This window comes from Lagenorhynchus albirostris, chromosome 9, assembly GCF_949774975.1.
Source record: "Lagenorhynchus albirostris chromosome 9, mLagAlb1.1, whole genome shotgun sequence".
Lineage (NCBI taxonomy): Eukaryota > Metazoa > Chordata > Mammalia > Artiodactyla > Delphinidae > Lagenorhynchus > Lagenorhynchus albirostris.
Window position 1 is genome coordinate 71,324,035 of NC_083103.1, and position 22,694 is coordinate 71,346,728.

Sequence of the window (22,694 nt, forward strand, 5' to 3'; positions counted from 1 at the left end):
CAGTCTTTTATACATTTTTCTCCTTCCCTTTTCCTGAAAGAATTCTAAGTATTGTAAAAAGTTTCTATATATTTATGCAAAGCCTGGAGCTAATGATGATTCAGTTTGGTAAAAAGCAAACTTAAAATGCTATTTATGTAAACAAACAAAAGCGCCCTTTTAATATTATTGCATACGGGTCAGGGACAACAGCATTTATTTTTAAAAATCTAAGGTCAATATGTTTCTTAATTCTCATGGTGTAATGTTTTAATAACGTTTTTATTGCCAGTGAAGTTAACAGTAGGGCACTACCTGCACTTTGTCTGTTATAGGAATTTAGGAAATGTATTTAAAAGACGTTACACTGCCATTTACAACTCACGGAAATTCATTATTATATACCCAACGGAGTATGCTACTCAAAGTATGGGATTTCTTCTCCCTGTTAGGCAAATATTTTCTTTATGAAATTCTATGATTTCACAAGAAGATGACCATTTAATATCACATCCCAGCTTTTGATCTTCAGAACTTGGACTTGTATGTAGTCAGTGGGCACCTACATCTACATTGCCTTTCTATTAGTCCACAGACTAGTTCTGGCTTACTTTTGATGAAATCTCATTTTCATATGATTTAATTTTCAAGCAGAGGGGTGATTTGCTAAATAAAGTTGACTGGCAATCTGAAAATTTTCAAAAGGTTGATTGAACACTGATTTCTATTTTAAAAATGATGCTTTGAGTCTCTTTGGTTAACTTTCCACTTAGCTTTGGAAAAATTTTTTGGAAAAATAATCAATCACAGAGTTTTAGAGTTGGGAAGAAATGTAAAGCTGTCTCAACCCCAAGCCCTCATTTTTGAGTGAGGAAATACAGTCACAGAGATATAAAATGGAAATAGCAGATACAAGGTTTAAGAATTTGTACTGCCTTTGCAAACACAGAGGAGGAAGAAGCTGAGCCTCTCTCTCTTTTGCGCTCACGTCTACCCTCTCATTTACTCTCAAGGATCCTTCCATGGGTACATACTAGGATTGACTGGATAATTTTAGAATTACATATTTCTTTCTCTTAACTTGTATGCCTTTTATTTATTTTTATTGATGTTGATTTTGTTTACAACCTTCCAGAGTCATTGATCAGGCACTACATAAAATATAAATTTTATTATTGCTCCATTAATAATGCTAATAAAAAGGATAATGTCACCCATCTCTTTTGGCAGAGGGGGAAGGGACAATGGAACCCCAGCAACATATTTCAACAATGGAGCAAGAAAATTTGATAGAATGGTTCCCCTTGCCTCCTACAAAGGCCCATCTTTCTCTCAACCTCCTTGACTCCCAAGAAGGACTGTGTAAATATGCTCAGTGAGGCTGTGTTTACCTGGCCCTGTGTTCACTCAGCCTGGTCTGCCCAAATGCCACACAGCAGGCCAGGCAAAGGTCCGCTGTGCCTGAGAATTAGGCTGTGTTTCTCCAGTATTTAGTAGTTGCTGTGCATATGGGATCTTAATACAAACTTTCTAAGTGAAGTAAAGAATATTGAAATGAGTCACATCAGCATTTCACTAGTATTAGAAGCTTCCCAGAGAATAAATTTGCCCATCAGAACTTTCTGTGATAGAGCAACAATATTGTTGGTGACTGAAAGCATGATTTCATACAAGAGAACCACTTCTGAATTTTTTAAACTATTTTTTTAACACATGAAATTACACGCAATACAAAATACTTGTCTTACAAGTTGAAATCTTTACAGTTATGGGTACAGTTACAGTAACGCAAGTAATATTAGTGCATTCACTTAGAGCAGAGTTATTTGTCTTCATTGGGCTTAACACAAAGCCAAGAATGAATTATTTGCTTAAATGACTTTCTAGTCTTTGAATTAAAAAAAAAAAAAGAAAATTACTTCTATCTCGTGTATAATGTGTCAGAATGATAAACAATGCCAACAGTTAAGTAGTCTGGTATTTCTGTAAAAGGGAGATTGTATTCCATAGCTTTTAAGTTGTAAATCCTTAAGTTTTGGTTGCATATGTCTATCAAATCGTCATTATCTCAGCTTTCAGGAAAATTACATCATCTTTGGTAATAGGCTGCCAACAAACAGAAACTATAGACTACACCATTTTTTCCAAAGAATCCTGTATTTTAATGAATAGCTGAATAAATAGACATTAATTATGAAATTCACATTAAGATAGAAGAAAATCCAAACATTTTGATTGCTTTATCTCTTAAATTTGATAGCTACTACAAAACATACTATTTATGTTAGGGTAAAAATAAGCTGAATCACAGGAGTGTAACTGGGATGTGCTGGCAGATATATACAGTAACATGGAGGAGCCATAAAATAAAAGTGTTTATATGTACATAACTTTTTCCTTACTTTTTTTGCATGGAGAAACACTGTTTTATAAAATGGGAAAACACACAGTAGACCACATGCAACAAGGACCAATACAATGTGCACAGCAGAATAATCAAACAAGACACAACTATGGGTTTAAAAAAGAATTTGGGAGCAGGAAAAAAAAAAAAGGAAAGTTGAAACCTGGAATGCTTTCTTATTGAGGTTTCAGAATATAAATTTGTCTAACAAGCCTCTTGATAGTTTTCAAAAGTTCCCACTTGACCACCTAGGGTTGAAGTGTAAGAGCTAAAAATAAACCATCATATGATACAAAACTTTGTATATTAGCATACAAAAGGTAACAATTTACTTTTTGTATAAAATATAACCTTTTGATAGTATATTTATTTCACATATGTATAAATATAACCCAAAGAATATGCTTTAAGTATTTCTACCAAAATATTCTTTACAAAAGTTTACAAAACAAGTAATTTATTTATATTTACAACCTAGCACAGAAAAGATTCCGGGCCAGTGATGTTGGTATTGTGTAAAAGAGAGTGCTTCTAGACATTTTAAAGATTGCAAGAGGGCTTTGCAGAACTTTCAAAATGTGTTCTTTTTAGAAAGGTATTTAAAGAGTTATTAAATGATTTCAGTTAAATATCACTTGATAATTGAATACGAGAGTGTATAACTAAAATAGCTGAAGGTAACCTGTGTTCCTCTGTAATGAGGAAAATGATAGAGATATTTTGCATACATCCCAAATCAGCACACATCTTTGCCATTTTGCAGCTGATCTGTTACACAACTCAATAGGAACTCTTTCTTTGATACAGTGCTCAGCCCTGAGGGAGAAAACCTGGATATGAAGGGCCCATCTAGCATGTGGCAATGATTCATCACATCAGGGACAGAAGAATGAGTAGACTGCTATTAATAGATCACATTCTATTTAGCTGTTCACCCAAATAATGTGTCCAAATAAGGCCAGATTATTTTTTGTCTCAATTATGCTTTCCTTCAAACCCTATGAAATAGATTTGTACACACCCGTACCCACCATCCCTGGTCCTGACCTTTTGCTTCTTATCTTCAACCAAAACATGATACCTTCTACTGTCAGCTTTGGTCTCCAAACTTCCTTTTCTTACAAATCAGTCTCTGGTCATCAAAATAAGCAGAGAGGGCCAGGCTCAATTTCACTCAGCTTGGGGACTAACCAGCAGTCATCATCACAGTAAGCAACACCCCAAGTTATTTGTGGCCAAATACATCTCCTTTATAGCAATGCCCAATGTGGTGTTTTCCCTTTTAAGTAGTGAAATCTGATGCAGACACATGTGCACTAACATTTCAGTATGATTAGGATAGGTCGCGACTGAATCTAAGATTCAGAAACTGGATTTGGAAATTGGTTGTGGAAAAAAGTTGGCCATCTCTGCATTCTTGTTTCATCACTAGACACAGCATCTTGAAGTATAGGATATGTGGGAAAACTGAAAAAGTGAGGGGATGAATCTGGGGAAGAAATTCTATAGTCCACTGGGTGTTCTCTATGTTCTCCAGTTTTCGTTTACTTAGGACACTGTTTGGTTACTCCAAACAAATCTGTAACATTTCAATCTACCCTGGAAGTTTTGGGAAACCTAAATGAAAAGACAAAGTGGAGGGATTAAACCACACTTCATATCTGTTAGAGAAAATTAAGGAATTTGTTGCTTGTTGCTTGGAACTAGTACCTCCGCATGACGTGGGGTTTAAACAAGCCAGAAGTTCTATTAGTTTTCTTTCAGGGAGAAAAGGAGCTTGGGAAGCCTATTTTACACAACTAATTACACATCAACATCACAGTTCTGTTTGGATAAACTGGATACTGTGTCCTGGGGTGTAGATGGGGAAAAAGTGATCCCAATGTTTTACTTCCAGGTTTGAGATTTAAAACAAGCATTTGGACCAAAATGTTCACCGCTACAGTTACTTTCTGCTTTCCATTTTTAAGCCAAGGTATCTTCATAGAGTCCAACTAAAAGTCAACAGTTTGGCCTTTACAGAGTCCTTGTAAAATATTGCCTTTTAGTGCTTGGAGTTTGTGAATTGTCTCCCTTTTCTTCTTTAGGAGTTGTTCCCCAAGATTTCATCAAGGTTGATGTCTTTCATCCAGTCATCATTACCAGGCTCTGTCTTCAATAAAGAATCAATGAAATCAGCATCACTGTTTAGGGCAGGGCCCATGTTATCAGTCTGTTGGTTGAGAAAGTCAAAAGCTAAGTCATTACCATGGTCGGTTCCTTGAAAAGCCCTGGAACTTTGGTTGGGTGAAGGAAAACTGCCGGCTGTCAGGGATGATGGCTGGCTTATGCTTGTCCTCGACTGACTCAACCCTGTTCCTGACTGGCTCAAATTAGGCAAAATCTGTGTGCTTAGCTGATTGGGTCTGAGATTCAGACTTCTGAGTGGACCCATGTTTTGTCCATTTAACGTCTGGCTCATTTGGTTCATGGGTCTAATTTGCACTGCTGGTGTTAACTGATTAGGGGGAGCCACTGCTCTCTGGGAAAATTGCTGGCTACCTACCGCCTGTTGCAATGACTGGTTTGGAGTATAGGCTGTAGGTGTGCCTGGGGGGAAGCGGACTCCCGTAGATTTCAGCGCTTCCTGCTGTTTGGTTGTTGCTTCTTGAGAGGCCCAGTTTGGTGCCGTTGTGTTGGATGTGATCATTACATTCGACGTTCTCTGTGCTGGCATGCTTGCCATACTATGGGTTAAGTTTGGTCTTAATTGTTGCGAATTGCCAACAGATCCAGCTCCAAAAGTGGCCACATTATTATTATTATTACTGGGCCCTAAAGTGGGTGGCCGGGGCATCAGAGGGTTGTTTTGATTTGCTATCAATTGGTTTGGGTTTCTGTGTTGGGTCAACTGATTCATTCCTGAAGTGACGCTGTATGTTCCAGGTTGATTGCAAGGCAGATTCCCATACATCCCTATGTTCTGAACTGCTGTGGATAAGGATGGCATTCTTGTCCCATGAGAAGTAGACATGAGGCTGGAATTTGGAGTTAAAATGGTGTGTGTTGAAACTGGGTTTGCCAAAGCCTGGTTAGAGTTTAAACTCACTGTTGATGAGCCACCTGAGAAAAAGAAGATAATTATATTAGTTCATAACAGTAGGTTATCTCTTCTCTTATAGCGATTTACGATAGCTTGTCAGCTCTGAGACTGCCTTTGGGTGTAAGAACAAATAAAGAGAAATAATCATCATAGCATATTATATAAAAGGAATAAGACAGCTTTTGGGGGGAAGTATCACCCTAAGTTACCCCTTGGTCAAGAGTTTACACATTATAGAAAGAAGACTGAAATAGAATGGTTCTAGTTTTTAGGCTTTATTCTTCTGGAATCATTGAGGGGAAGTGATAGTCAATCTTCCATTTTGAATTAGCTTTACTCTGTTTCAAGACCAAAGACTACAACTTTGATTATCCAGCTGTCATGAAGTCCATGCTACTGGTCACCCCTGGGTCCAAATTAGAACATGTGGATGCACCCTATACATGGCTACTAGATTAACGGTCCAAATCTATGGCCTTGAAAATCATGTCCAATTTTCATCTGCATCCCCACTCAAGAAGCTGCCATAAGACAGGTAAATTCCCATCTCTTCAAACATCTGGAATTCAATGTAATCCATGCTCCAGTGATTATTTCCATACAGAAAGCACTCTGCTCTAGGAGGATTAGTTATTATCGCACTGTTATCCACACATCATGAACTACTTTCGCTCACGCCATTTTCTTCTCATATGATGCCCTTCTTACCTCACCAAGCCTTAGCTTTTCTTCAAAGGCTCAGGCCAAGGTCCAAGTTCCTTCATCAAGCTTTCCCTGATATTCCAGCCTCCTCTCTCAAGCTGCATTTGCTCTTTCAAGTTTTCATTTAGCATTTAGCTTCTGTATTGGGAAATACATGGAGCCTCAAAGTGCCAGCTACTTATGTTGATACCTGTAAATAAGTGATTGAATGTGGGACCACTCAATCACAGTCTGCTGAATGAGGTTCCACCTATCGGATAGTGATTAACGGACACATTGAAATCTTCCTGGCTTGAGGAGGTTAAAATCATCATGGCAAGACATCTTGAGAGGCAAAAATGGAATGCCAGAAAGATAAATAAAAGCGCCTGCTGGATGATAAGTTCCATGAGAGAAAGATTTTTTGCCTGTTTTTTTCACTGTCATATTCTCCAAGTTCAGTGGATGGTGCAAAGTAGGTATTCAATTGATATTTATTGAATGAATGAATGAGTGAATGAGAGATTGAGGCAAAGATATAACTTGGAGAAAGATACTCTTTTAAAGTACTCTCCCAGCAGAGAGGCAGGGAGGCCCAGAGAATCAGAGATACTGAGAAACAGAGAACTAGACACACATATGAGTATCAGAATGGCAGTATGTGAAGAGAGCATGGTTGCAATTATAACCCTAGCATATCCCCTACTGCTTGAGGATAGCTAGCGTGGTACACACCTTGAAAGACTGAAGGCCTTGCTATTTGTTTTAAAATATGTCCCCACTAAGCTACATCCCCCTTGAAGGCAGAAACAGCCTCTTTATCTCCTTGTATCTCCAGGTTTAGCACGAGGCCCTGACTGTGTAGGGCAGTGTTTGATGAAGAGGGATCAGAGTCAGATAGGAGAAACTTGGACAATAACTCAGAGTGCACAGGCTGCTAATGAGATTAAGCAATATCAAGCTTGGTATCTGAAGGTTTCATGAGAAGAGAATTTCCATTATGGAAATGCTATGGAAAAAATTTCGAGGCTTTAAAAATCACTGCCTCTAGGGACTTCCCTGGTGGCACAGTGGTTAAGATTCCGCCTGCCAGTGCAGAGGGCTGGAATCTACCTGGTCCGGGAAGATCCCACATGTCACGGAGCAACTAAGCCCGTGCACCACAGCTACTGAGCCTGCGCTCTAGAGCCCACGAGCCACAGCTACTGAGCCTGCGTGCCACAAATACGGAAGCCTGCATGGCTACGGCCCATGCTCTGCAACAGGAGAAGCCACCGCAATGAGAAGCCTGCGTACCGCAACAAAGAGCAGCCCCCCTTGCCGCAACTAGAGAAAGCCCATGCGCAGCAACGAACACCCAAGGCAGCCAAAAATAAAAATAAATAAATAAATTTATAATAAAAAAAAAATCACTCCCTCTAGGTGCCCCCTATTTTAACAATATGCCTTGAGAAGTTTTATGAGGAGAGCTGTATTTTTAAACAACTAGAATAGGGAGAATTTCCATAAAGATAAAAAAATATTAATCACAGTTAATATTTAGAAGCTCTTAATTTGTGGTAGAAATTGTTCTAGGTGTTTTTCATACATCATTTTAATTTATTTTTTATTTTATTTATTTATTGTTTTGCTGTACGCGGGCCTCTCACCGTTGTGGCCTCTCCCGCTGCGGAGCACAGGCTCCAGACGCGCAGGCTCAGTGGCCATGGCTCATGGGCCCAGCTGCTCCGCGGCATGTGGGATCCTCCCGGACCGGGGCACGAACCCGTGTCCCCTGCATCGGCAGGCGGACTCCCAACCACTGCGCCACCAGGGAAGCCCCATACATCATTTTTAATATTAACATCTGGGCAAGGTGATTATTATAGTACTGAGATTGAAATAAGAAATGATAAAAGAGTTTGTGTTGTGCTTGTTTATTTCTTCTCAGAAGGCACGTGAATTACAGTGCTCTAGAGTGGTGATTCTCACCCATCTGGGGGTTAGCAGCTGGTTGCTAAGGTCACCTCCCTCAGGAAAATGCCCATATGCACTGTGGAAGAGACTTCTAGGTCCCTCCCAAATACCCAACCTCCCTGTCTTCTTTAGAAACAGAGCCTTGATTTTGCAGCAATGTGCCCAGCTGAAAAACCACATTTGCCAAACATCCTTGCTGATGGGGGGTCCATATGAATAAATTCTGGCTAAAGGCAGAAGTTACTAGGTGATGGACTTCCCTGGTGGCACAGTGGTTAAGAATCCACCTGCCAAGGCAGGGGACACGGGTTCGATCCCTGGTCTGGGAAGATCCCACATGTTGCGGAGCAACTAAGCCCGTGTGCCACAACTACTGAGCCTATGTTCTAGAGCCCACAGGCCACAATTACTGAGTCCACGTGCTGCAACTACTGAAGCCCATGTGCCTAGAGCCCGTGCTCTGCAACAGGAGAAGCCACCACAAGGAGAAGCCTGTGCACCACAACGAAGAGTAGCCCCTGCTCACCACAACTAGAGAAAGTCTGTGTGCAGCAACGAAGCCCCAATGCAGACAAAATTAACGAATAAATAAATTAATTAAAAAACAAAAAGAAGTTACTAGATGAGTGTCCAAAAAAACCTACTTTAAAAAGGGAATCTGACTCATTTGGGAGGCCATTTTACCTTTTCCCGTCTTTCACCTTTCTATCTGGAATATGGATATGAAGACTGGTGATGTGGTGGCCACAAGGCAACCCTTAGGATGGAAGCTATATGCTCAAGAAGGTGGGGTAGAAAGACAAAAGAAGCCTGGATCCCTGATAACATGGTAGAGCCACCAAACCAGCCTTAGACTTCTATCCTTGGGAATCTTTTATATGAATGGGAAAAGCAAAGCACAAACATTCACCTTTAATTTGATATAATATTTCAGACGGCTCTTAGCTTCCCCCAAAGCCACTGATAGGCCATGATATAAGAAGCCATGTTCCAGATAATACCCATATTGTCTTTCAACCTCCTTGAGGACAGACTCAGAGAATCCTGCTTTTGCCCTGAAGCAAAGCAATCTTAGAGAGTGGAATATATATATCCCGTTCCTAATTTTAGTGGAAAGAGGCAATCTGGTTCATTTGAAAATGTTTAAATAAATGAGAACAACATATTGATTACTACACTTAACAGGACCAGAAAATATTAATAAACAGAAATATTCACAGCCCCTCCTTCTTTAGAGAATCTCCTTTATGGCCTTAAGCAGAGAGAACTTAGGAAAATAGAGGACAAGCTTAGTTTACATGACAAGCCGCAGAGAGTTCTGGGCAGAAAGGCTCAAACAGATGCTGACTAGGGGAAGGCAGGGGTAGCAAAGGTTATGTTTAAAAGAGGTTCTTTTGGAGTTCAGAGAGTGGAAGGGAGGGATTTTAGGGGTAGTGTCTGCCACCTATGCTATATTGATACCCATTAAGAAGTTTTGCTTTATTTTTTGGTTTTTTTTTTTGTTTGTTTTTTTTAACATCTTTATTGGAGTATAATTGCTTTACAATGGTGTGTTAGTTTCTGCCTATAATAAAGTGAATCAGCTATACGTATACATAGATCCCCACATCCCCTCCCTCTTGTGTCTCCCTCGCTCCCTCCATATCCCACCCCTCTAGGTGTTCACAAAGCACTGAGCTGATCTCCCTGTTCTATGCAGCTGCTTCCCACTAGCTACCTATTTTACATTTGGTAGTGTATATATGCCAATGCCACTCTCTCCCTTCGTCCCAGCTTACCCTTCCCCCTCCCCCTCCCCCATGTCCTCAAGTTTTTGACCCACCTCCTAGAGAAATGGAAATAAAACAAAAATAAACAAATGGGACCTAATGAAACTTCAAAGCTTTTGCACAGGAAGGGAAACCATAAACAAGACGAAAAGGCAACCCTCATAATGGGAGAAAATATTTGCAAACGAAGCAACTGACAAAGGATTAATCTCCAAAATATACAAGCAGCTCATGCAGCTCAATATCAAAAAACAAACAACGCAATCCAAAAATGGGTAGAAGACCTAAATAGACATTTCTCCAAAGAAGATATACGGATTGCAAACAAACACATGAAACGATGCTCAACATCACTAATCATTAGAGAAATGCAAATCAATGATACAATGAGGTATCACTTCACACAGGTCAGAATGGCTATCATCAAAAAATCTACAAACAATAAATGCTGGAGAGGGTGTGGAGAAAAGGGAACCCTCTTGCTTTATATTTTAAATGCAATCCACCTTTGGTATTTTTGAAAGACTTCCTAAAGACTTAATTTGCTTTTCAATTATTTTTTGGTGATAGGGCTATTTGTCTTAGGGAGATGAGCCCAAAGGTGGAGATGAAAAGATTGGGCACTATGTAAGTTACAAATGTGACTATGAGGGAGAAATGTCTGCTTACCTTACACTATCTGGGTCAAGATATGCTGTTGGGAGGAGAATGGTTGAACCTAGCAGTTAGAAAATATTTATGCTTTTTTGACTCTCACAGGTAGTCCTGAGAGCAGTGAAATATGTGAATAAGGAACAAAAATAAGCAAGAAAAACTGATGAGTAGACTGAAATAAATTCCAGTTTGGTCTTGATCTGATAGTTATATGGGAGCTAGAGAAGGAGTCTAAGAAAGATGTTACAATTAAATATGAGATGGGGGAAGGAGGAAATACTAACAACTGAACAGTTTTCTTCTTTGCACAGTTATGATTTTTATTAATTTTTAAGAAGGCTTACCAGAATACTGAGCTGTTGGCTGCATGTTGCCCACATTTCTTCTTTGGTCTTTATAATCTGGGGGTGGCCTTGTCAAATGTCTGTTTATCTGATCTTGTGGAGCAATTTTCTCCTTGAAAACACAAATGAAAACATATTAAACAGCATTGTTACTTTCTCAGTTGTAAAAATGTATAGATTCATAAAAGTAAGAATATAAGAAAAATTTTGCAGTCATAGTTGCGAATCATGGATCTTACTTAGTTTTTATTCATGATTTGCAGTCATAGTGGTGAATCATGGACCTTATTTAGAGACAAAACTTTTCAATTTCAATTTCCTGCATGAAAGTGTAATTTCTGCCTCTCCTTAACATTCAACATGTGTTTTGGGTCTTGTAACATACTCTCATTTTCTTTATTTTGCAATTAGCTTTCAGCGAGGACAAAATTTCTATGAATTCTGAGATGAGGATTTCTAGTTTTGTTTTGTAGCACACCTGATATACCTTGGTACCTATATATAATTTTGGTCCTACCAAGTGTGTAAGGTGTAGGAATAAGATTGCCAGATAAAGTGCAGGACACTCAGGCATTCTATGTTTTTATTTGCTAAATCTGGCAACCTGAGATTGGAGGAGATAACTTATCAGATACTGATATAGGCATTCTGTGCCTATTACCTATTTTTTTCCCCCTCATAAACAACCATCGAAAGTAAGTATGGTTATTCCCACCTAAAAGATAAGGAAATGGAAGCTTCCTTAGGTTAAGTAACTTGCCCAAGATCACACAATGGTAGAACCAAAACCAAATCCTGAGTCAAAAACTTAGGCTTTCCGGCCACACAATACAAGGGCCTCTTGCTGCTTTGTTTCTCTACGCCCCATTCTCAGAGCCCAGAAATTTCCCAGTCTCCCTTCTTTTCTTCCTTCTCGAATCAGCCACCTTTAGATCTTTAGAGTAGGTGAGTTTGGGGGCTAACAGAGGAAACAGGGGCATTCTTTTTATAGTGTCAGTGTCCTCAGACAAAGACCACCAGGAATGTAGAGGGAAGAACAAATCTGACTCCATATTAGACCTGGCCCTTTTCCTGTGCTTACTCCTGCTGGCTCTGCACCTTTTATAAAAGAATGTTGCCTACAGCCTGAAATATATATGATAGCCTATTCTCAGGGCTCTGACCTTTAAGAGTCCATTCATATAGAGATAGAAAGTTACAGAACAGAGAATAACATTTGTCTTGTTGGAGGTTTAGGGAACATCTGACTTGACCTACATGGATAGCTGCAAAAACAAAGGATTCTGACGCCAAGAAGTTTACAACGGCTAACAATGCCCCTCCCTCACCTTCCTTTAAAAGTCCTTTGCTGAAACCCTTCAAGGAGTTTGGGGTTTTTTGGGCACAAGCCACCCATCTCCTTGCAGTAAACCTTTCTCTGCTCCAAACTCTGACGTTTGGGTTTGTTTGGCCTCGCTGTGTGTAGGGCACGTGAATTTGCGTTCAGTAACAGGAACATACCTGTTGGGTTTATCACTCACTGGAGCCAGGAAGAAGGCACATCACGGGGGACCACAGGGTGTCTCAGCAGGAGTGTATTAGAAAGAACGTATTATAGGATTTGGGCTTTGACTGGGTGATTTAGGGAGGGTCTAAGGAAGCGAGGATTTGTTCTAGGTTGTAAGCTGTCAGAAAGTGAGGTTGATTCTATGATTAAAGAATTATTTGTCACGCATTTAGCAAAAGAGGGGAATTTTTCCTATTTTGTGAGTTGCACAGTGACCTTGTTTATGTCTGTTTTTAGACAAAATTATGAAGTGGCCTTCTTTTGTCTCATTTTATCATGGCCTCAGAGCAATCCTATCTGAGCTTAGTGTTCTGTAAAATTGTTTACGTCCAACAGAGAACAAAATAGCCTGGCTGTGAGTGTGGTATCAGTTCTGCACATCAGGAGATTCTTTTTTTGTTTCTCAGTATGGATCAGGAAGTTTTTAGAATGGCTTCACTGAAACTTTGCATGAACCCCAAAGCAACCCCCTTTTTCGAAGATAAAAATAATTGGCATAGGTATACAGAGAACAATATAATTATAGAAAAGTCAATAAATAGAAAAGAAAACCTTGTAACAGATGGGTTAATTAGATGGAAGCCAAATGTGGGCTGCCCAATTTAGAACCCACTTAAACCATGTATTTCTCAGTTTCCCAACAAATTCCAAACCTTCTAAGTAGAATAAATCTACTATAAAGGAAAAAAAGTGGCTTTCAAACAACAACAAACCAAATTCAAATTCTTGTTTCTAAGGAAAAAGACTTGAAAGACTCACAGGGATTTGGGGGCATCAAGTAATTCATATAAAACACAATTTTGATGAGCTAAGTGTAAATGAATCAGAAGCATATGGATTACATTTCTTTTAAATATGGGTTTACAAATTAAGGGAAAAAGTGGTTGGTGAAACTCTTTCTGGTTTTGCCCAAACCCTAAATGTTTAAGAAACAGCTTTGAGATGTTCCATGAACCCAAATGTGGCAATATGCAACCATTCCTGCTGTAAACTATTGTGCAAGCTGACAGTTTTGATTTTTATGCCAACATGGGACTTTCTGAAATCTTCTCTTTTTCAAAAGCGTCTATCATATTTTCCTATGCAATGAGGTGTTTCTGTTGTTTCTAGTGTAGAAAACAGAATTCACGCATGTGTGTGAGTGATAATCAGGCCCTTGCTGCTCCATGAAAGACTAGATTTCAAATCCGGATTTATTTTTACATACGTTCAATCTACTTATTGACTTTTTATTCTCCTGAGGGGTTATTTAGGTTGTTCGAAGTGTTAACATACACAGCCCTGGAAACTTGAGTTTCTTAAAGTACTTGTTCACAAATGAGTTAGAGTTAATGGCCTTGCGCATGGACAAGAACTGCCATGCTGTCACTTTGTGCTGAGGGGCAGCAAAGACCAGACTTCAACACTGAATGGAGACTGCTCCATTTGCCAGAGGAGGACATCCCCATTCTACGCAAGTGTAAACTCACAGGCCATCCCTGAGGTTACTTCTGTGCAACATGAAATTTAACTTCACAACTAATGTCTCATGAGAACCCAATATCTTGGACCCAAAAAGCTAATATAGAAATAATCTTCTGTTGCCCACATCTGTTCTGCTTCAGTTTCGCTATCTCAAAATGTAAAATATGGATCATTTTAGGACCTTTCTCATACTCCTATTGTAAGGATTAATCCTTTACCGTAAAAGCGCAGCATGGTGCTTGGCACATAGTAGGTGCACAAAACGTGCTGGTAATTATGATGTCCATTGTAACAAGCACTACTCATCTCTCTTCTTTGTGCTTCATTGGTGGGAAAATAATAGAAAGTACGGGATAATACACTTTCATGAGAAAATGTCTCAATTTAGGAGCCTATGTGGCCTTGCCAACTGACTGCAAATGACTACAAAACATATGCTAATGTAAAGTGGCATCAAAGACTGTTTCTTCCTGGATATGCTAAAAAGCACAGGCACCCTCAATGTCCGCCAAACAAAAAGAAATGTGAATGGTTTATAAAAATCACAAAAACAGCAGCCTCATTCTCATTCATCTCTCACAGCTTAGCTACTGCCCTTTGCACCTGTCCCAGCGGTGACTCAACTGGGACTCCATGGGAGTTAGGACAGAGCCAGTACAGGACCCTCATGGAATGTTTCCTCGCCTTTTAATGAGAGCTGAAAATCCAGAAATTCAACCTCTGCCTGTTACAAGTCAACAAATTAGTAGTGTTGATGGGAATGATGGAAGTGTACCCAGTAAGCCAATCTTAGATTGTATGTTTTTCTCTTCTACTGCCCTTGTTTCTTAGCTATTTTGTTTATGAAGATCATAAAAAGGGAGGGAGTGGGTAGGAGGAGTGGAGATTTCAAAACTATGACTTATAGTAGAAATTAGTTGTGTCACTTAGCAATCCAGTCAGTGGTTCCCCTACAACTGAGGGCAACATTCAAGGTCACCTGTAAGTTTATTTCTCACTATTCCTTGTTCAAGATCAAATAAGTTTATTTCTCACTATTTCTTCTCACATGCTCTGGATTCCAAACTTAATTCCATTTGTCATTCCTTAAAAAAACAAAGGATTGTTATGATTTGTACTTTTCACTATGCATTAAATATTTCATCATACAATCTCAGACTAACCAACTAATACACACCCAGGCTATACCTTTCGGTCTCTGGCCCACTCTCCACCTAGAATGGTGGACCACTCTATCCATCAGAATCCTACAGTCCTTCAAAGTCAAAGTCAAATTTTATCTCTTCTGGGAGACTATCCTCAATCTCTCCAAGCTGGATTTTATCTTTCCCTCCATTACATTTTCCCTCGCTATGTTTATACCTTTATTATAATGCAAATCAAATCTGAATCTAGTGCTTCCTTGTTTCAAATGCTTTAAAGTCCTCTCCATTGCTTTTCTTTTTTTGTTTTTGTTTTTGGCCACACTGTGCAGCTTGCAGGGATCTTAGTTCCCTGATGAGGGATTGAACTGGGGCCCCCAGCAGTGGAAGTGCAGAGTCCTAACCACTGGACCTCCAGGGAATTCCCTTCCATTGCTTTTCAACAATATAAATTCTGATTTAGCAAGCCTTATCCTCTGGTCTCTGATCTCTGGCCTCCTAGCCTTTCACTTCCCTATCCTTGTGCACGTGACATGCCTCAGCAAATGTAATATGTAGTATACTTTATTGTCCCTGAGTCTTTGAATATGCTGGTTCTTCTGGCTGGACCCTCCCCGGTTCTTCCCTCCATCTCCTACTTCACCTTCAGATCTTCAGTAGATACAACTTCCTCTCTGAAACCACTTCTGGTAATCCCACATCACAGCATTTAATCACATGTATTACAATTGCCTATTTATTTGACATCCCCAGAGGGCTCTAAGCTCCTTAAAGACAAAGACAGGGTTGTCTTGTTTATGGCTGTATTTCCATTGTAAATTAGTAAATATTTACTGAATGAATTATACGCTTATCACACCCTGGGTTTCTGACTCTTACTGCAAAGCTCCTTGAATATAAATTTATTTATTTTTTAATTTTATTTTCTGTGTACCTTGGCTCTATCAACCTGGAGATGGTTAACTTTGCCTCTTTCTTCTTTCATTTGGCCAAATAGTTTGAAGGGAAAGAATAAAATTTGGAGAAAAGGCTTTGGTCTTATGAGGCAGGAAGGGTTTGGAGCAGTTGTTGAATGTATGAGTTTGAGAATATAGAAGGGACAAGCAGATAAATAGTGAAGTAGGGTTAATGCTTGGGTAATGTGTGGGAAATAATGACCTTGCCTTTAAGGTAAGGCCACTTAAATGTGGTGAAAGTGGGAAATACATTTTCGGTTTCCTTAAAAAACATCTACTATTCTGAGATGCTTGTATTTTGGAGGCCAAATTTTAAGTTTCGAAACTCCACACTGGCTTTTAAAGTTGCTTTAAAACCCTTTCACCTCTAGAATCAGTTTGGATTTGAGTTGATTAAAGTTTTGTCCCCTATTTTCTGCCCCTTGGGGCTATGGGAGAAGACTGGTTTCCTGTGCCTGATACCAATGCCATGTTGGTGGCTCTAAACATTCCTGGGCTGGGCAGGGCTAGTCAGCCCAGGTCCTATGCATTCCAACTGTCCAGCAGCTCGTAAATCAAGTTTTTTTTTTTTTTTTTTTCCTGCAGCACTTTACATGTATAGATTTAGCCTCTCTTACAGCCAGGACACCCTGGTGGCTGTCCCGTAGGTGGACACAGAGACAAGCACAGTAAGTAGAAATGGAAAATAATGAATTCCCTCTGTTGGGCCAATAGGTATGTGCAGTAGAAATTGGGAGAAAGTTTTACCGTGTCAACAAGCATCTGCTGCTGGAGGAGAAGCTGCTGTTTCTGCTCCATGATCTGCCTCTGTAGAGTCTGTTTCTTTCCCATCAATTGCTGATTCAACAGTGATTGCTGGGAGTTCATGTAACCACTTCCAGTGTTTGGATTTGAGCAGGGGTTGGGACTTGGACTGGGGCCTGTGTTCTGGCCTACCACAGAGTGTTGATCCTAAAAAAGAGAAGGGGAGGGGGTGGAAAGCTACTGTGAATTAAAAGAAAAAAAAAAACTTGCGCAAAGATCATAAGCTTAGATTCCAAACATTTTTCAACTTGTTAAGATCAAACGTGGTTAATGGGTTGGAGATCAGAGAATTGCTTTTTAAATGTAGAAGAAATAATTGCATATCACAGCAACCAAAGCAGCTGGTTTAATGACATTAGGGTACTGGAAAAGCTCCCACGTGACTCTGACGGTGGAACCTCCGCATTCCAGAAGGTATTTATGGCAAGTCAAAGAAAATTACCATGAAAACATATGGCAAACCTCTGAATTGCTCAGGAACAAACACATCATAAAGTAACAAGTTCTTCCTTTTCCCTAAGGTTAGCCCATATCATTGCTGATCCTGCAATGAAAATCGTTTCAATTCATGTGTTTAAAAGTTGAATAACCATTTTGGACATAAGGGGCCTAGCTTTCTGTGATAAGGTAGGAAGACCTGTGAGTTTCTGTTTCACAAAACACTGAAACTTGTTAGGGACTTCACCTTTCAGAGACTTGTTAATTTTGCTCCCTGGTCAGTAAGTTGGGAATCTTAGTGCATTAATCAGTAAAAGAACACCAACTGACAATAAGGAAGTATTGGTCAAAGACTCACAATTGTGTGTTAAGTAATATCGGGTATTGGTGAATTGCCATTCTAATTTGAGGTCTCTACCAATGTTTAGGCATTGACAGGTCAGCACCCTCCAGGGCAGAAAGCTAAACCCAGCCAGGTGCTATCACTAATTCCCAACTGGTGTGTTTAGGATTGAGCTGTGCACCGTTGGGGTTACAAGAAAACTAGAAAACACCGTCCTCATTTTGGAGAATTTATCATCTAATTAAGGAAGAAATGACATGCTTACATGTAAAATACAAGAAAATACAGAATCAAGTTTTAGATTAAATGATACAAGTACTGAATGAAAGATCCTCCCACTTTGATGATACTCATCTAGGAAGAAGATACCCAGGTGGGCCTTGCTCCAGAAATTCTGAGGCCACCGATCAGGTACCTACTCAGGTGATTCTAATGCTCATTGATCCAGGGAATGCTCTTTGAGAAACGCTAGCTATATGGGAGAAATGAAATCCGACTTTCATTCCCAGCTGGACTGTGTGAGGTTACAAGACGTTAAAAAGATAAGGCAACTCCCATGATGCCTGATGAGCAGTAAATAGTAGGTACTCCACTTGTGGACTTGCCTTCTCTTTCTTTAGTATCTGCTGAACTACAAAAAAAAAAAAAAAAAAAAAGAAAAGCCACCAGTTCAAAGCCTGTGGATGCAGGAAACGTGGTCTTGCTTTAATAATCCCTGGGGCTACAGAGCTCACCAACTGCCACAAGGAAAAGGGATACAAAATAATCCTAAAATGACCATGCACTGAGGTTTGTTACAGGCCAGTCATTGGGCTTAGCACTTTATGTGATTAATATCATTTCGTCCTCCTAACAGAACAATGAGACAATGAGCAAGGACTATTATTTTCATCCTAATTTTGCAGATGAGAAACGTGCCTCAGAGAGATCACTTAGCTGTAAGTAGTTGAGGAAGATTTGAAGTCAGGCCTGTCTGACTCCAGAACTCCAGTTCTCAATCACCATCCTCTATTGTCTCTCAGTTGAGACAGGAAGAGTTGGGGAGAAAAAGCTTCCTACTGTAAATCTGGGTCAACCCATCTGTCCATGCAGTAAATGTGTACTGAGCACTGTTCTAAGGGGTCACCCTCAATCAGGCGCCTGGAAGGGAGTGTTTTAGGGAGAAGGGCAGAGGTGTGGGGATGGGGAGGGGGTGGTCCTTCTCACCAGTTAATGAAAAATAATTAGAGTCAGCTCTGAGGTAGGAGCATCCTCTGAGCAGCTGAAAGGAACTATCCCTAACACATCTGCACTCAATGCCCAGTCAGATCTGTCAGCTTTAAATCCATCATGGCTCTTGGGAAAGATTTCACCCCACATGTCCTACAAGCCACCAGCACTCTCTCTTGGAGTGGGCTTCTTTCATCTGGGTTAGGGGCTCAGCTCAGGGCCCTGATACTTTGTTCTGTGCTGTGCTATTTTTTATTTCTTAATATCCAATTATTTGTTATATAGAGCAACCAATATAGATTTATGAAGTATTGTGTCTTAATTTCCTCATGTGTAAAATGAATGTAATTACATTCGTGACATAAAATTAGGCCAGGTGAAATTTAGAACAGTTCTAGGCACTTAGTACGTTCTAGATAAATTTTAGCAATTAATATTTTTCTTACTTATCTTTGTATTATTTTGTGTATGGCAGAGATATTTTAGAAACAATTATTTCTGTGAAGGAGCTTATGGTGTAAGTGTACTTGACTGCACATGTGGTATGTTTGGCTCCCATCATATTTTAAACACAGGTAGGCCCTTGTGCTCTCCAGTTGGCCACAGTCCCCACTATTCCTCATTTTATTATACCCACCCTTTTCCCTCATTTCTATTACTTGCTTGGTCCATGTAGCCATTTGAAGTTAAGATCTCTGGCTTATATTTTAATTTAATTTAATTTTTTTTTGCGGTACGCTGGCCTCTCACTGTTGTGGCCTCTCCCGTTGCGGAGCACAGGCTCCGGACGCGCAGGCTCAGCGGCCATGGCTCATGGGCCCAGCCGCTCCACGGCATGTGGGATCCTCCTGGACTGGGGCACGAACCCACATCCCCTGCAATGGCAGGCGGACTCTCAACCACTGCGCTACCAGGGAAGCCCTCTGGCTTATATTTTAAAGATGACATACAGATGGCCAAAAGGCACATGAAAAGATGCTCAACATTGCTAATTATTAGAGAACTGCAAATCAAAACTAAAAAGAGGTATCATCTCACACTGGTCAGAATGGCAATCATCAAAAAGTCTACAAATAATAAATGCTGGAGAGGGTGTGGAGAAAAGGGAACCCTCTACACTGTTGGGAATGTAAATTGGTGCAGCCACTATGGAGAACAGTATGGAGGTTCCTTAAAAAAATAAAAATAGAGCTACCATATGATCCAGCAATCCCACTCCTGGGCATATATCTGGAAAAGGTGAAAACTCTAATTCAAAAAGATATATGCACCCCAATGTTCATAGCAGCACTATTTACAATAGCCAAAACATGGAAGCAACCTAAGTGCCCATCGACAGATGAATGGATACAGAAGATGTGACACATACACACACGCGTGCGCACACACACACACACACACACACACACAGTGTAATATTACTCAGCCATAAAAAAGAATGAAATAATGCCATTTGCAGCAACATGGATGGACCTAGAGATCAGGTAAGTCAGACAGAGAAAGACAAATATCATATATCACTTATATGTGGAATCTAAAAAATGATACAAATGAACTTATTTACAAAACAGAAACAGATTCACAGACAGAAAACAAACTTATGGTTACCAAAGGGGAAAGGGGGTGGGATAAGGGATAAATTAGGAGTCTGGGATCAGCAGATACACACTACTATACATAAAATAAAACAACAAGGTCCTACTGTAGGCACAAGGAACTATATTCAATATCTTGTAATAAACTATAATGGTTTATATAATATCTTGTATAAACTATATATATATAACTGAATCACTTTGCTGTACACCAGAAACTAACACAACATTGTAAATCAACTACAATTAAAAAAAGAATCTCTGGGGCTTCCCTGGTGGCGCAGTGGTTGGGAGTCCGCCTGCCGATGCAGGGGACACGGGTTCGTGCCCCGGTCCGGGAAAATCCCACATGCCGCGGAGCGGCTGGGCCCGTGAGCCATGGCCGCTGAGCCTGCGCGTCCGGAGCCTGTGCTCCGCAGCGGGAGAGGCCGCAGCGGTGAGAGGCCCGCATACCGCAAAAAAAAAAAAAAAAAAGAATCTCTGGCTTATAAGATACACACATCACAAAGCCCATGGACACACTCACTCAAGGTTACTGCATTAAAAAGCAATGCATAGTCATTTCCATTAGGTGGTATGATACCTACTAGTGCCTTAGGATTAAAATCCACATCTCCTAATGGTTCGTCTAGTCACCCATGTATCCATCCATCCATTAATAAATTTGATAAATTTTACGGAATATCTACTATGTGACAGGCAGTTTTCTATTTTCTAAAGATCAAAAAAGTATTTACAAAGGGGAAGAATGAAGAGAAAGAAAAGAGGTGACAGAATGCTTACTTTGGCAGAATCAGTGAACATCATCAAAATAATTTCCAGTGAAATCTGCAAAACTACCCTCTGCTAAGATTTATAAAAGATCTGCATGCCAAGAAAATGTAACTCTGTCTTTCTCTCTCTAATCAAACAGATGGACCTTACTAAATTTAGTTTCATTCCTTTACAATACCAAAAGATATTAAAATAAGAGATAAGCTCTCTTTTCGAATTTTGTAGATTTTCAAACCTTGTAGTTTTTAGCCCATGGGCCTTACCATGTACTCTACCATACACATTCTTTCCACTCATGATGGAAGTAATATTTGGCTGCTGATACATTTTTTTGCCCTTATGTTAGCTGTGAAACACAAAACACCTCCTTACACAGGCTTGCTGTCATTGCCAAGATGTTGTGCAAACTTTAGTACATAAAATATTTTGAAAGAAAAATATGCTCCCATGCGTTGGCTTTGATTTCCATATTCAGCCTCACTCTTTGCCTTACACTCAGCCCATGTAGAACTTGACTTAATAGAAATCATCTGTTTCTCCCTCAACACTCATTTTCTCCTCAATTGCTTGTGAAGGCCATGGTAAAAATGGCACATCCTCAGCTCGTAGATGAAAGAGTGTGTGTGTGTGTGTGTCTGTGTGTGTGTGTGGTTGTGAATGAATTAGGCTACTTTTATATGCTAGAAAACTCAGATTTCTAGAGTCTCTTTCAAATCATGAACTTAAATGATCTTTCATTTTGTGTTTTTTTTTTCTGTTTCTACCAATAAATTACGGTATTTGATGCTAACGTACAAAACAGGCTTCTGATCCTATCATCCTGGGATTTAATATAAATTTACATTTAATATGCACTTATAGATAGTTTTCCACATCTATGTGAGTGTGTGTGTATGTGTGTGATGTGTATTTAAGATTTTGAAGTTCTTTTATAGTATTGGCTAAGCCACTGAGTTAGGGTAGTATGCCAAGTGCTTAAATATGATTAAACCTTCTTAATCCTTGTTTTAATCCAGCACAGGACTGCTAGACCAATGAAAGCATTTCTATATCTTTTTAATAAAATTCTGCCAATAATCAAACTATATCTTTAGAATTATTATCTTCACTCTACCCTTAATCATTCATTCAACAGATATTTGTTGAGCATCTATTGGGTTCGCCAAAAAGTTCATTGGGTTAGTGAATACATTGTTCAATAAAATTCTTGGTGAAAATGAAAAATGTGTCTTTTATTTTTTCTTTTATTTTTACTTCAAATCAAATGAACTTTTTGGCCAACCCAATATTATACATCATGCATTCTTCAGGCCTTAGGGATCAAAGACCACTCAGCCTGCTGGAAAACTCTGCAGCATGTCTATACTTCCAAGTTTTCCAACTGGACTATGGATGGGAAATTTATTTTCCAGAATGGTCTCAAGGAGGTTAGAAGACCATCTGGTAAATCATGTATATGATGACCAAACCTTTTAGCTGGATAAATCAAAACATGCTCACAAGTGAGAGGCAGTGTGTAAGGTTGATTTACATTTATAGGAAGCTGGATGCATA

General features: G+C 39.6%; 1 protein-coding gene across 1 annotated transcript in view; it reads right to left on the reverse strand.

The window, feature by feature from the left end:
- Positions 1 to 1,661: 1,661 nt before the first annotated feature.
- Positions 1,662 to 22,694, reverse strand: part of MAML2 (mastermind like transcriptional coactivator 2) — a 362,152-nt gene continuing 341,119 nt past the window's right edge. The window contains exons 3-5 of the mRNA XM_060160261.1: positions 16,725 to 16,928; positions 10,870 to 10,981; positions 1,662 to 5,485 (exon numbers count right to left, since the gene is read on the reverse strand). Coding sequence (XP_060016244.1) covers positions 4,467 to 5,485; positions 10,870 to 10,981; positions 16,725 to 16,928 — 1,335 coding nt within the window. The 3' untranslated portion in view covers positions 1,662 to 4,466. The remainder of the gene's footprint in view (positions 5,486 to 10,869; positions 10,982 to 16,724; positions 16,929 to 22,694) is intronic.